Source organism: Oenanthe melanoleuca, chromosome 6 (genome assembly GCF_029582105.1).
Source record: "Oenanthe melanoleuca isolate GR-GAL-2019-014 chromosome 6, OMel1.0, whole genome shotgun sequence".
Taxonomy (NCBI): Eukaryota; Metazoa; Chordata; class Aves; order Passeriformes; family Muscicapidae; genus Oenanthe; species Oenanthe melanoleuca.
This window is the reverse complement of record NC_079340.1, coordinates 21,700,014-21,715,837: the sequence shown is the minus strand read 5'-3', so window position 1 is coordinate 21,715,837 and position 15,824 is coordinate 21,700,014. Positions and strand designations below refer to the sequence as shown.

The following is a 15,824-nucleotide window of genomic DNA, read 5'->3' as shown; positions in this document are numbered from 1 at the left end:
AACTAAGTTGGACAGATCTTGATTTGTGCAGTGTTGTCTGAGATGTCCCTCCTGGTCCTGCCACTTGTTCCTGCTGATACAACTGGACTAGGCCAGGAAATCGTTCCAGTCAAGAAATAAGGCAAGCAAAAATGATTTTTTTAAAATCTTCTGTATATTCTTATATAGTAATTTATATTGCTAGTCATAAGTGTGATTATAAATGCTGATGGTTAAGCAGGCTGAGCTTAGCTTACAGAATTGGTGATGTGTGTCTGGAGCTAAAAGGTTAGTAAGACTCCAAGAGTTGCGACATGAAGTGACGGTAGATGTTGTGACATCAAAAGTGAGAGAGAGATTGATCAGTCACTTGCTCTTTGGGAAAATTTCACTAAACCCCAAAGGTCAGGCTTTTTTGCAGCTTTTTACTGTGGGTTTCTTGCATCTGAGTCTAGTTATTTTTTTAGAAAAGGTTTACTGTTCCTCATCTACACTGCGTAACGTTCCATCACATCTGGTAATTTCAGTTCCCACAGTTAATTTCAGCACCAAATTGTTTTCCTGCTGTAATATTTTGTTACAAAGTTGTCAGCACCTGTTCTTATGCTTTTCTGTTTCCCGAGGAATATCAGGGCTTGCAGCTTCTTTAGTGCATAGACATAACCTGAGTTCTGACCGAAGGATAAGTAAGAATATTTCTGTTGGTATTTGGTTCTGTTGGCACAAGAATAACAACAGTAATTCTGCTGTATCTTCCTTGCTGTATGCAAGAGTTTTTATGTGCTTGCTTTGTACCTTTGTGTTCTTAATACTACTGCTGTGCAAACAACCATAAAACTGGAGAGGATTGTTAGTCTTAGTTTTGCTTCCTTTGGGTTTGCACCTTGTGTTGTAGACTCATGGAATAATGCCTCGCTTGATGTTTACTTGCAAGTGTGACTTCAGTGATGACAGTCACTGTAAACTGCCCTGTAGCTAGTATGAATTCTGTGTCTTTCGGTGTGAAGATACTCCTCTGTGTGTGTTGATTTGTTTTCAGGGTTTTTGTTTAAGGTATAGAACTTATGATCCCCTGCCCTGCTTTCATCTACCCTTTCGTTTTTGTGTAGCTGCCTGTATCACCTTCTGATTTCACCTAGATAATCCTTCCTTTTGATACAGAACTGAGCTGTACATCTGAAAAGGCTAAGAATGCTTTCTGGGAATCCTCAAAACATCACATATGCTTCATATTCATTGTAGTCATGATTCGGCTTTCTTTCCATGATCTAGAACTTTCTTTGCTTTTGTTAGCTTTTTTAATCAGAATTTAGATATATTCACTGGTGTAGTGAAATCCACCACTTTATTAAGTCAAATTATTATCTTTGCATACCATAAGATCTTTCAGGATGCTGTGAGCTAGCTGGAGTCAAGGTGTGCTGTTCGTTGAGGCAATTATGTAATGGCTTGTCATGGAGCTTTATTTTCCACCAGACAGACTTACAATCACAAATAAAAGAGTGAAAATGCTCTTGGCAATTTTTACTTTACAGGTAAGCTCAGTATATTCACCACTCAACTCAGACGTGTTCAATTGTTTTCATGGATCTATTCATTGAAGGTCATCAGATTTTCAATGGCTGGTGATATAATTATGTTTAATTTTCTAAATAGAATTATGTTTTCCTTCCCATTTGCAAATTACTGTATAGATCTGAAAAATCTCTGTAGAGATGGTGGAAGGGATATCTATAACTTGAGAGCTGAAAGAAAAGGATAATGTATTGAGTTAATTCAGTAATGAATCATGGTATAAATGACCTCTTGTAAAAAAGTTGAAACTGAGTCACACTCCAGGAGTTCTCTGGATCACAGCTGTGGATTGGTAGATGCTTTTTCTGGTGGCAGTCCTTGTTTAAGTGGATTCAGCAGGTTGTACCTACCCTTTCTGGGCTGATTTTTAGCTTTGAATTATTTCAGTTGATGTGGTTTCAGTAGGTGACTGTGTTGCAAACAGGGAACAAATCAGGCAAGATTGAATTACTGAGGGAATGTAGCCCTCTTCAAACAGGACAGTTTTGGAGTATGAGATATACCTCATATCTCAGCAAGTTCAACTCATCTTCTAATGCTTCTGCATTATGCCAATATCTCTTGAGGCTGGAGTGAAAGTCACTGGTGTCCTGTGCTTCCACACAGACAGCTTCTGTGGGAGAGGAAGGATTATTCTGTGGTTTAGACTCACTTGGACCTCTGCTATGCCTGCTTGTGGCAAGTTGTTCCTGACAGCACACCTGGCCTTTGCTGATCTGCGATACGAGCATTACTGTGGCCGTGAAATAAAGTGGAGCAGTGAACTGATGCTGCTGGAAATCCTATCTTTTCTGTGGGAGGCATTTTCCAGGCAGATCAATTCCATCTACTGCAAGGCTATTCTTAAGTTTGTGCCTTAGGAGCTTGGCATATGGAGATAAACAGTGGTAGTTAATGAATGCCACTTTACCTTTGCTTGGGAGTGTAGCATTAACGGATTGTCTCCAATGGGAAAAAAGCTTCAAGGTTTTTATTTTGCTGCAGTAATTAATGCAATGCAGTTAGAAATTGAAAAAAATAGCCTCAAGTTTGAGAAATGTTTGGGCCTCTATATTTTGGTCCATGCTGATTTGTGCTAGTGTTTACTGTTTGTAAACTTCCTAGCTAGTCCTTACAGTTTCTTGTCAGTGAAAGTTGTACCTGGTTGCCTACTGAAACTCCATACCTGGAGATTGAACACATAAGAGCACTTCGAACTGAGATACTGAACAGTAAATCCCAGTTCAATTTTTATTGTTAAAATTTGTTTGGATTTTAGTTTATTTATTTTCTTTTAATTTATATGCAGTAAGTAAAACCTGTATTTTTTTTTAAGGATGCATAAAAAGTTGGTATTTACTGAAACTCTTCTGTTGTAGTTCTTTGCCGTTTTGTACTGTCTATATTTTCCGGTTTATTTTCTAAAGTAATAAAATGCAAGTGTTTACATGAGAAGATTCCAGTTAGGTCCTGCATTAATGATGACTGGCTGTGAAGGAAACGAGATAGTCATACAATAAACCTTCTGATCTTGAGGTAAAATGGAAAACAGAAACCTACAACCCCTGACTTGAACAGCTAGCCATATTAGTAGTGCTTTCACCCCTGCAAATCCAGATGAAGATTGGAACTCAGCCTGCCAGAACAATTGCTGTTTTTTGAGGGGATCTTGAGACAGCCATTGCAATGTCCTTAGCTTTCCTTGAATTTAGCTTCTGAGAGTTCTGATTTGAGATAAGAAGTTTGCATGCCTTTGTGTAATTCTCTTCTTGATATCAGATCACACACACGAAAATACTCCTCGTGGGAGGGAAGCAGGAGATGATCCATATTTTGCTATACTCTGCACTCTGGCAACGAGCTTTATAACTTGTCACTTCTGGTTTTTTGGGGTTGAATTTTCAGTTATAATCAGTGAGATAAACCTGCCAATTAAGAGTGCTGACATTGGATGGAGGGTCCCCTGTTTCCATTTCCATTACACTGTGACACAAGTGTGGTAACTTTCTTTGCTTCTCTGCTCTTCCTGGCAGACTGGAGACATCTCCCCTCTTCTAGGGTATTTGGCAGGGCAGTTTTCTCCTGTGAAGTCGAGTGCATTGCAGCTCTGTAGTTCTGATATGTGCTGTTATGCTGTCATATTTAGCTCATTAAATTTTAAATGCCTTGCTGTGAATTTGGGATTGCATCAGAGAAAATATTCTTAGACTTGGTTCTCAGAGTAAAAGGAATAGCTTGGTTGAGAGGGATGCTTGGAGAGCTGAGTGAGGATGGTCTGTTGCAGCTTTTTTTATTAAAATTACAAACTAGTAGTGAAATGTTAATTACTCCTGCAGGACGGATGGTCAGTCAGATGGAAGTGCAAGAAGCATTTCTATCAACAGTTCTTGTAGTTTTTTCCTACTTTTTTGATTTCTCAGTTTACTGCTGTGGTAAGTTTCTGTCACAGTGAAGGAGTGGCTGTTTGGCAGAACATGCACCTTGTTGACTTCTCAGTTGCTTCAAATGAAGCTTATCTGCTGGAGATGCTGTTCTACAGTGAATAAAGCATTACTCGAAGGCCAAAGAATTCTTGTTCTCTTGAGCTCCAAGGGCCTGTTTAGGGACCTGAGCACATGATATTCTGTATTCTGTCTTGAGAACAGAAGGTGTTTTGGTGCAAAAAGGTACAGAAGAGCTGTGTGTTGCTATACAGAACTTGGATATACCTGTTCTTTCAAACAGTACCTGTCTTAACATCCTTAGTTCTTTCTTCTGGATGCAAGTGTCTATATTGCTCTTATAGGACCAGGTTGATATTTAAGGTCCCCAGAATCTTCTGGAGCAGGAATGTCTGCAGGAAGTCCCTGAACAGTGCAGTTTCATTAACAAGAATGGGGAAGCATGAAATTTGAAAAACTGATTGATATGCACAGCTTTTTCTTTGTTCCCCAAGAAGCTGAAGCAAAGTTGATTTACTTGTAGTTGGAGTCCTTAGTTGATCTCCATCCAGATAACGAGATCTCTCATCATAGGTGGATGGGAGTTTCTTTTATTTTGTTACATGAATAAAAGAATGTTCGTAACTTATAATTATATGCATGTCATGAGACTTAGTGTATATTAATAACTGTCCTGTGACTTTTTTCCCCCTCCCTTGTTGCTTGGTCCTGCTTTTCTATTAAGATGCCTGTTACTGAAACATTTAAGTTTAATAGATTTTTGTCCTGAAAGAGACAGAATTCCCGTGTTACACGTAGACTGTAGGATTTTTCTGAATTAATTCCTACTTCAAATCCCATAGCTGTGGATAAATATAACCAGTCTTGACCAGAAAATCTAGGTATGAGAAATCCAATAAAAACCTGATGTGATGGTGGTGGCTCTTGCTTCATACTAGTTAATGAGACTCCTAACATGATGAATCAAAATGCTGGGGGAGAGGGAAAGGGAAATAGATCTCAGCAACCAGCCCATGCTTTCCTAAATAACACTTCCAGAATCCTAGAATAGGGGAAATGATGATTGAGTCCTAGAGTGCATGTCTTGTGTTTTCAGATTTGTAAAATTAAAGAGAAAGTGTCTTATGTCTGGCTGAGTTTGATCAGCTTACAGTTTCAGCTGCTGGATCTGGGTATGTCTTTGAGAAGCTGTTTTTCCTGTTGTTAGATGTGTGATTTGTGGCTTTTTCCATTCCCCCTGCCCCCTCTTCCAAGTAGTGTTTAATTGCATTTGCTTTGGTAAGCAGCCTCTGTGACCTGGGCCTTTTGTTAATTGCTGCTCTTCCTGTCTTTGTAGCTCCAGCAAATTTAGTGACTGCTTTCTTCCAAGTCAGTGACTAGGACTGAAATGGCACAGGGCCAAGAACCAGTACCTGATGGACCTCACTGCCAGTAGTTTCTTACTGCCACCAATATTTCAAGAGCTGTCACTTAATTGATTTTTAATGTTTTGTATTTATTTGACTGATTTGTTTGGGTTTTTTTTGTTTGGCTTAGGGGTTTTTTTAATGTTGTTTTTTTTTAAATTTCTGGTTTTAGTCAGGATGTGTTGTGCCAGCCCAGAAGTCTAAAAATATAATATCAAACATGTTTTTAATTAAAATTTTAGTTTTGTAAGACTCTAATAAGAATTTCTGTCAGCCCATGTTGATTGGCACAATTTTTGCTATCAATTCCTGAGAACGGTTTATTGGTTTTGAAAACTTTTACCAATTTGAGATCCTGGTACTAACTCGTTTAATGTTGTGACATTTCAAAGAAATTTTTTTTTCCTTTTTTTTTTTTTAAGCCTATTGGAACTTTGGAAATATTTCCAGACTTTCTGGAATTAAACACTGCTGCAAATACTTTTTGAGTAACCCACAGAAGGAAAACTAACACATGTCCATTGAATATTAAGACAATTAACTTACACATGTTAGTAACACCACCTTGATACATTTTATTGAATGATTATATGCCATTCTATTGAATGTTTCGTAATATACTACCATACTCTTACTTGTATGTGCCTTGGTTTTGATTTTCTCTTTGCTTACCTTAAAGCTGTATGCATCTCCTCTCTGGCTTTTGCAACATTTCTGAGTTTTGATTTATTTTCTCTGCTCTGAATCTTCTTGTCCATCATCCAACTGTTTCTCTCCTCCTTGGATTTTTACTGTTAGTCACTTGGGTTTGGGTTTTGTAGTTTTAATTTTTTTTCCCTGTTTAGCAGGTCAGTTTTTTTCCCCTGTGATTTTGATGGTTTCTAATATGTTCTTAGATAGTTAAGAAATTTAAACAAAATACATAGCCAACTAATATCTTAAGTAACTTGACTCAATTCCCAGGTTTTTGAAGTTGTCCTTTTAATGTGCCAATTGCTATATATTTGTCTGTTTATTATAAATAAATGCTGATGAATCATTTGTCTTAATTTCTATTGCAACTGGTCCATTGCAGCTGGATTTGATCCTTGTGGATCACTTCCAGCTCTGGCTATTCTGATTCTCTGGTTCTATGACCTACTGTATTTAATTGCTGGCCTGGATAGTACTTTTGAGTCTATTGAGGTTTATCAATTATAAATTGATATTCACAGATTAATTTTATATGCACAGATGAGGGCTGAGCAGTTGACAGCTATGTATGTTGGTTTTTATTTTCTGTCCTTGCCATGTTGACTTTTTTTTTGAGTTACTAACAATTTATGTAATCATACATTCAGAGCAATTGTAGTCTGTGGTTTTTTACTACCCCCAAAATGATTTGTACCTTTAAAGTAAAGTCAAGCTTTACTGCTTTGACTAGATACATATCTAAGGCTGAATTATGTAGAGACTATTCAAAGGTATATTTGAGCTGTGCTGTCTTGAGGGGGAAAAAAGCATTGTTTGACATGCTAGGCTCTGTGTCAATGGCACTCCAGAAATGCATCCTTATCTTTTTCTGAAGATCTTGCATTCCTGTTTTTATAGTAGAGAATGTGTCTTGGCTAATCTGCATTATCAGCTTCTCTGATACTGTTATCCCAAGGAGTCTGGTAGCTACTTAATGATCACCAGAGCTCTCAGTTTTAAGGGAGATGACAACAAGAGGGCCTAACTGAATTTTTTCTTTTTTCTTTGCAAAGCTTAAATTAAACTGTTGTGTTAAATTATTGCCTTAAACCATTAGCCATCAAACTACAATTGCAGTTTAAATATATGACAAAATATTTGGGTACAGATAGGTATAAATGTCAGGAAAAGATGAAAATAAAATTTAGATGCAGAGACAAAACTAGTGAAAATTGATCATGCTGAAGACTGCATAGTCAACCTGTTTTCCCCCCCTTTCTCTTTAATTTTAATTCCTTTCCTTGCTACCATTAGCAGAAAAATGGTACATACATATTCTGATTTTTATCAGAGGATATTTTAGGGGATACTTTACTTGTAGAACTAACACTTGTGAAATAGGAATAAGTATGTAACAACCTCTGCATTTAAAAAGTTATTCTACCCTTGCTTCAGTACTAAGGGTTTTCTTTCTTTACTCTGGGATTTATTGTTTTATAATTCTTCACTTCCTAGAGAGCTGTCTGGAAAAGAGAGATGTTTTCCACCTTATAAATTTGGGGTTTTTTTAAAATTAAAATATTTTTTTCTAAATTCTTATGCCAACATCCAAAAGATGTTTTTCATTGTAAAGGTCACCAGTAGCATTTGTAAGAGTTAAATATGTGTCTGTTTTGATTGTGGAAAGCATATCAGAGATCTAAATACAACTGATACTGAAAATCTAATCTGATATGTAAATAATACTGATTTCTAAAATACTGGAATCTTCTTTCTCTTTCTTTCTTCTAATTATGTTATTCTGCAACTTTTCCACTGCCTCTGCTCTTCAGCTGCTGTGAACTGTCAGACACTGAAATACAGATGATGAAAATAGAGAAACTGGAATTTAGCAGAGGAAGCCATGTTAATTTCTGTTCCATTTGAAATGCAGGAAAATATCATCTGCCAAATGGAAAAGGACAATCGGTGGGAAAAGAAATGTTCTTTTCAAGCTTCTAAGAGCAGTGACAATGGAGAGAAAAAATACTATAAAAAGTAGGCAGCTCCTTTTTCAAGATTTTGTTTTCAATGTATTCTGCATGATTAACTGTACACAGTTGCTCTTTTGGAGCCCTGAATGACTGAACACAACATCACAGGGCTTAAACTGCATTTGCTGCATTGCACTTTGCATTTGGGGGGGGATAGGGCTCAGCTTTATGGCTGTTTTACCAGTCTCTAGTATAATTTTTGAATACATTCATACTTCCCTTATTTGCCTTTTTTAATGTCAAACATTGCACATAAGATGTTCTGCTGTTGCTATGCAACTGCTAAATCCAATATTTAATATTAATAAAAGCCGAGTGGCATTAGCATCACTCAGAACAGTGGGCTAGCAAACTATGATCGTACAATATCCAAGCTGTAAAACTTGGCAGGGACTTCAGTGTGCAATTGCATGCATGGCAAACTGTGGGACATGAGTCACTGGCAGTTACTATTAAAAGATTGATGAGTTTGAGTAAAATTTCTGAAGTCTTGATTTTTATACATATATATACAAAATGTAAATTTTAAAGAAAAAGATAAAGAAAAAGGTGGGTTAGCTATTTCCCTTAAGGTTTCACTTCAGAGTCAAATTCTGAGGGTCACTACCCATATGTTAAAAACGTTATGAACTATTCAACGTTATAAACGTATGGGTCAATACCCTGATTCTCCTATTTTTCTTCTAGGTCAGGTTGGTCGGCCCTTTGCCACTGTTCCTGCCACTTCCTGAAGCCTGAATTGGCTTTTTTTGGAGGCAGTGCTACTTCTCTGCCTGACAAGGTGCTGTTCAATGGGATATGTTTCCAGTTTCTCAGTTTCTCCTCTTCCACCTTGTTTTCTAATTTCTCCCTATTTCTCTTCAGTTTTGACTGTTACTTAACTTTTTTTTCCCCTTGGTTCTTGGTCCTTTCTGAGATCAGTTTTTTGTGTGGTACCTCAGCAATGCTTTGGCCATCTAAGTCATGTTGCAGGCTGCAAATTCTGTAGGATCCTGCATCTGATTGCTGAAGATGTTGGTGCACTGGCACTCTTGCTGACACCCAGAGGGTCGTAAGGCCATTTGTTATTTCCCTTTGAAGAATGCTGTCCCAAACATAACTGAGATCAGGATAAAGTCTGAATTATTTTAGAATTACTGCTCTTTTGAAGTGTAATAAATGATTTCCTTCATAGTACACGATCATTTAGATTTTGACTGATATCTTAAACATTGCTATTTTGGGTAGATTATCTGTCCTTGATTCACCCTTGCAAGTTTCTCTAAATTTAAGACCATATATTTGTTTCCTAATTTGTTTTTTATTTCTTCTTCTGCCACTCAGACTCAAACAAGTAGGAGAAGCTAGAAGCCCCTAGCTACTTGGTTTACTTAAACCTACAAAGCAAAAGTATTGGAAGTGGGAGGGAAGGGCAAGCAATGTAATAAGTTATAGTCTTGAATTTTTCTGGTCATTCCATTTTTATAAGGTGGAGTTTGTCTATCACCCTTAAAGTAATCTTTGTACTTTTCATACTCACTCTGCTAACCCATCTTTTCCTAGTACTGGGTAGTTAATAGCTCTGTAGAGTTTTTTTACCAGCAACAGGGGGTTTAGTGTAATATTGATTTAACTTTTCCAAATAATGGCAGTAATTTTGGTGCATGTTTTCCCTCCTCTGGAATAAACTCAAATAGATCAGATGTATTTTAAGTGAGGTATAAGTCATGGCATTGAAGTAAATAGGACGGCGTGTGTCTTGGGTGCAGATCTGTGATTGAAATTTCATTCCTTAATGATATGGCAACACTGAATCCCTTTCCTTTTAATTTTCTCTCCTCAAAACTGCAACTCTTCAGGAAACACTGAAATTCAAAAAAGTAAATGAATGCCACTGAGATGGAAGAATGTATTTTTTAATTGGGAAAATGTACCTTCTTTCAGTTTGCAGGCTTAAATGAGAATATTTTTATTTGTGTAGAAATTACTCAGTCATGTTGTAGAATCTGCATCTTCCTGTGTTCTTTTCAAAATAATTTATTTCAATGTTGTAATGTTCTTTGTTTTTAACCTAGCTATTTAAAAAAGTACAGGAGTCAGTGGACTCTAGATTGCACTGTGATTTATCAGTAGTTCAGTCATCACAATTGACCCATGTATCTTGTAATACTTGGAGAAAACGTGTTGAGCTCAGTTCTTGGAACAGATAAATATAGAACTGCTATTGTGAATATTGTAGTGACGTACTAATCTAGAAAGCTAACAATTCTTTTATTTGCTTTTAGGGTTTGAAAGTATTCTAGAAGGCCTGTTTGGACCTGGATTATTAAAAGATCTCAGTTTGTTTAAAGGTATTCAATCTCTATGTTTGTATCTTGTTCTGCATTTCTAATGACAGAAGCAGCCTCAGCTCTGCCTCTAGAAAATGTGTGTTACCGTGGTGATTTGTGCTTTTTTTTTTCCCCCCTCCCCCAGGCAGTGCTCACAGTTAGTTTCATATTGGCTAAAATTACTAATGAGTGTGCGTTCATCTTTATGTAGCTGGGAGTGTATTTTGCAGTGCTCAGAAAAACAGATTTGTTGTCCATAGATAAAATGTATATAGTTTGCTAATCTGGGGATTTAGAAAAATGGCTGAAATGAAGCCTGAATCCTCAGAAAGCAGGCAAGAATGTTGTGAAACAGGTATTTATTTCAGCATTTCTCTTTTGGCTCCAGTTGTGTTGTGGTTTATGAATATGAAGTAATTTGCTATTCTTCTGATTTACAGACTGTGAGCCTGAAGGTGTTTCTGATTGGTCTTTTGATGAAAATTGTCTTTTCTGCTGCCTGAGAAGAGAAAAAGTGAAGGTAACAATGCAGATGTGTGAAGCTAGTAGTTGCAGGGGAGGGACAAAGGGAGGGACTTTGCTGCTCCTAGTTAGCTGAATATGGAAAACCTGCAACCTCCTACCCCTTTCCCCTCCTTGGGAAAAAGGTTTTCTGAATTAAAATATGTGAGTTGATGAACAGACTTGTCTCTTTCTTTGCGACTTTTTCTTTGTAGTATGTAATGCAAGTGGTGCAGGTTTTCTTCGTGCATTGGCTCCTTCTGTTTGGTGTTTTTTATTTGTTTTGGGTTTTCTTGAGTTCTTTGTGAGAACTCAAGAAACCCTCCCCAAGGGAGCCAGACTGTGGCTTATGCATGTTTACTATAGTCAGATGATGGGCTTATCTTCAGTATGGAAATGTGGTCCATTTTAACAATCTAGAATCTTGTTCTGTTCTTGGAATCTCCTTCCCTGTGGGCCACATCCTTTTATTAAAGTGCTCTTGTGCATGGTAGATTTTGTGCTGTGCTTGTTCATAGTGAAGTCAGAACCTAAAGATGGACAAGTCAGGTTTGCCAATACAATAAATTGCAATTTATTTTCTTAAGGAGATTATAGTTGTATATAAAACAAGAGGTATGGTGCTATACTGGTTGTTGTTCAGCCCACGTATTGAAATTGTGATTGTTCTATAACATAGGAAGGAAGGATCATCTGTCTTGGCAAAACATCATTTACTGGAATTTGTAACAACTGCTTCTTCCTGCACAATGTAAAACAACACCAGAATGGATCTCTATCAACTTAGGAACAAAACCAAATCACTCTTTCCTCTGCAGCAGCTAACATGTAGCTGAATGGCTTGTCCATAAAGGAAGTACCTTTATATTTGCCATGCTGCCAATTCATGCATATTTTTGTTATATAGTTTTTATTGAGGTATAGGAAAAGGTTTAGGAATGCTTGCATTTAGAGCAGATGTAAGTCATAGTTATTTCATTGAGACTGACAGCAGGTAACATGTATGTATGCTTGTTGTGTAAGGAGTTCTGTCTGTTTTCTTACCTCCTCTCATAAAAGAACAAAATCTGGTGTTAAGCGCAGCTCTAGTTAAGCCGTTGAATTGATTCAGGAGTTAGTTTTGTGGTGGGTGAGAGACTGGTCGTGGTGTGGGCCAATCTGACATGGGTAGGTATTCAAAAAGGCAGTACTGCCCTCCAGCCTCTCGCAGTTATTTTGAGTTTGCATATTTTGGCTTTTTGGTTAGTCTTGTTTTGTTTGTTTTGTTTTTGAGGGAATATGATGTGTCCTTTCAGGTCTAGGGTTTTTTGTGTGTTATCTGAGAGATGGTAGAATGGGAGTGCTTCCTTTCCCCTGTGGGTGCAGCGGATTGCTGCTCTGCTGGCATTGATGTCATTAGCTTGCAATACAGAATTAAATATGATTATTTCAGAAGAGCCTCAAATAGTGTGAATTTGACAACATCTTAATTGGAATTATTATATCAGAGACCAAGTTGTTAGAAAAAAAGTTTGTACCTTAATTTGGTATTTAGCTAAATAATGGACAATGTTCAGCTAATTTTGTTCAACTAAGTTAGGAATAGTACAGCTAAGTTAGGAATAGTACTGGTTTATTTGACACCCCTTCCTTTGAACATCTTTAACTCTTTAGGGAGTTGCAGGCTGTTTATGTGCATCCTCTCACCTTGTTTGGGCAGGGTGGGATGGTTTGGGTTGATGCTTTTATAGTGCTGAGTTACAGAATGAAAAGGTGTGTAATTGATGATGTGGCTGGGAGCAGGATAGCCACAAACCATGTATTATGCTATTGTGTGGCTGTGGCTGGCCTGCTTTTGGAGGTTTTTTTTGAGGACATAATTACCAATACTTCATTTTGGATTAGTTGGATAATTAATCAATGTACTTGATTTTCACCTGTCACATATAAGTGACATGTAGGTACCTAGTGTAACAAATTCAAAACCAATAAATATCTTCAGGTTTTTTTCTGGATTTCATTTGCCCATAAGAATTACCTGTAACTTAGGAGTCCAATAGTTGTGCATAAGTAAAAATGACTTCTGGAAAATTGAAGGCCAGTATTAGTTTATTGGCAGAGCTTCTTAAATGGTAAAAATCTACATTAGCTCTCCCACTCTTTCAGTGATAGTTGTTATTGCTTTCACAGACAGTCAGGTTCAATTACATGATTTCTTCAAAGGATGGAAAACCATCTGCTGAAGTATTCTAAAAAGATTAATTTATTTGTAGTTCTAATAGCAAATACTGAGCAAATACCTGCATTTTTGGCAGTCAACATACAAGACAGGTTTTAATAGAGAAATGGACTTAAGTGTCTTCATTTGAAAGAGATAATAAAATACAGATGAAGTAGGGGGCCAGCATCTTCCCAGACATATTTTTTTTCCCAAATCCAAAGAGTTATGTGCAGTAATGTGGAACTTTTAGAAACTGGATTTTTTTTCCTTTTCATCACAGATGGCACAATTGTTTCAGTATGGTGTGATAGGAGAATAACTGGTTACCTAAGGTGCTGCTGCCAGCTTATGAATGTGGGTGCCTGTGTGCAGAAATGGGCAGGTACTTTGAAAGACAACAAAACCCAGTTAGCATGTCTGGCTGCCTACATGTGGTGAGAGAAAGATTGGGTTCTGTGGGACCAAATCTGACAAATTCACATTTGGATAATCTGCAATTGTGGTAATTCTCTATTGCTTGTGGCGTTTATCATTTTCCTTCTAAAAGGTTGTGGTACAGCAAAGACCCATCAAATCAGATATATTGAAGTATATTTGCCTTATCTCTTTTTAATTATGATTCCTAATTTTCCCATGTGGTTTGTTAAATAATCTGACTGAGCCATCATTACAGAAGAGATCTTTTGGCTCCATGTAGAATGTATCAAGTGAGGTAGTCTCTAGTGTCATTTGCTCATAGTTGGAGCTCAAGTCTTAAAAAGTCTTAGTTTTAAAAAGGCCAGAAAAAAGGAGAAACTGGAAAATTAATCCTTAAAGAGTATTCAGTTGAGTATATTCATGTGGAAAAGAAAGCACTGTTGTCTGTAGTGACATAAAGCAATTCACATATATTAAGAGAAATAAGGAACACACACGCACGGACACACAACTAATCTCATTAGCTGGTGAGAGCAGAACAAGAAGGATAATACTCCTAAGCACATTAACTATTTTATAGATATAGATATATATAAGCTACAAAAATAGCAAGAGAGAAAATGACTTCTAGGAGCATATTCTGGTTTTGTAGGCTGTTGATGCCAGACAGTTGATTCTGGTATGCAAAATGCTTTAAAATACCTGAGCTTCAGTCAAAGACCTCTCACAGTTCTTTAATTTGTGAAGAAGTGTGGTAAGGTACAGCATTTGAAGAAGTTACTTTAAAATTCAAAATTACTCTGATATGATTTGGGTATTTTTAAAAGCTTGTAATTATTTTACACAAATCTGGTGGCCTTTGTCTATGGAGGAGCTTTAGTGATAAGACATGAACTGTGGTAAATGTCTGGATATTTCTGAAGAAAAGTTATCACTCATCTAAAACATTAACTTGTAGAATAATTGAAGATGGCAGAGGAAATACCTGAAAATGGGTTGAAGTTGCAGAACTCTTACAATTTTTGATGGCTTTGGAATATGTTTAAACTGTGTACAGAGATCCCTAAGTGTGCTGGAACATGCTCTAAAACATTTTAAATTGATTTCATCACTTAAACTCAAGCATTTAGGCTGTCAATTTTGTATTGTGTCATTTTAAAATAATTTGATATGAAGGCTAAAACTTGAAAAGGTTGTTTGTGATAATCTCCAGATGTGTTTAGTAGTAACGCAGAGTTGCAGCTTTGCTCGTGCATCAATGTTAATGTAAGCATATTGTGGTTTCACACCACAATATGCTTACATTTATATTCCACTGATATATTTCTTCTCCCCCTACTATAGATAATAAATGATAGTCAATAGCTATGGATCAGTCAAGTTGTTTTTTTTGAATTTGATAAATATGATATCAGTCATCTTACTGTAAAAATTTATATGTTCAGTAAGTGAGGAAGGTCTTAAAACTGCTTAAACCATCTGAATTTTTATTAATATTAAGCTGGGAGCAGTTGTAGATGCTTTAAAGGACATGCTCAGAGTTGAAAATTATCTTGATAAATTTGAAAAACAGGACAGACAGACTTGTTTTGTCAAGTCACAAGTGACAAATGTCTTAAAAGTGATAGGATTGTAAAAGTAGTAAACAAATTTGGGGTCTGTTTCAAGAGAATTTTGTGTTAATACCTGGAGAGGAAAATCTGAATGCTGGTGAAGCCTCAAATGACTGTAGCATTTTGAGAGATGTAAACAAACTGAATAGCACTGAAATGAAAGCAACAAGAATGATACTCTCTTGCAAGTAGAAAGAAAGAAGAGTCCCTGCTGCCCTTAAAGCTTGTCTACAGAAAATTGTTCTCCTTTGCGTTGGCTATGAATTTAAAAAGAGTGTACAGTCTTAAGGGGAAAAAAAAAAGCATTGGAGAAGACAACCTAGGAATGTTGAAACATTCCTTTCTTACTCAGTGTTCCTGATTTTTCCTTGAGGTAGGGTGGGAGGCTGGATTTTATCCCTGGGGTCCATGGGTTGACCAGTCATCCATGGGTGGTCAGTGGGCAGCCTCCCTCCTTTTTTTCCCTGAAGATGGATAGGAATTACCTCATCCTGTTCTAGTTTGTGGGTTCTTCCCATTCCATCTTTGTGTGTGCTGTGCCTTAAACATGAAACTGCTGTTTGCACATCCACACAAAAATCTGTATTATACAGTTCTCTTGATGTCAGCAGTTTAGCATTTGGAATTGCTGTATCAACATTTCCTACAAGGAGGCTCCCAGTGAGCATCCAGCACTAGTGCTGACGAGGCTGGGCTGCC

At 37.0% G+C, this 15,824-nt stretch overlaps 1 protein-coding gene across 8 annotated transcripts in view; it reads left to right on the top strand.

Moving 5' to 3' along the window:
- Window positions 1-15,824, top strand: part of LCOR (ligand dependent nuclear receptor corepressor) — a 90,902-nt gene that overhangs the window by 19,934 nt on the left and 55,144 nt on the right. For 7 of the 8 annotated variants that reach the window (XR_008840803.1, XM_056494643.1, XM_056494642.1 and 4 more), the window contains exons 2-3: window positions 10,350-10,415; window positions 10,835-10,914. Coding sequence is in view for 4 of the 8 variants with exons in the window: in XM_056494643.1 (XP_056350618.1) it covers window positions 10,350-10,415; window positions 10,835-10,914 (146 nt within the window). In the remaining 4 variants the exon portion in view is untranslated. Of the gene's footprint in view, window positions 1-8,780; window positions 8,867-10,349; window positions 10,416-10,834; window positions 10,915-15,824 lie in introns of those variants that run through there. The other variant, XM_056494650.1, reaches the window with a different exon arrangement.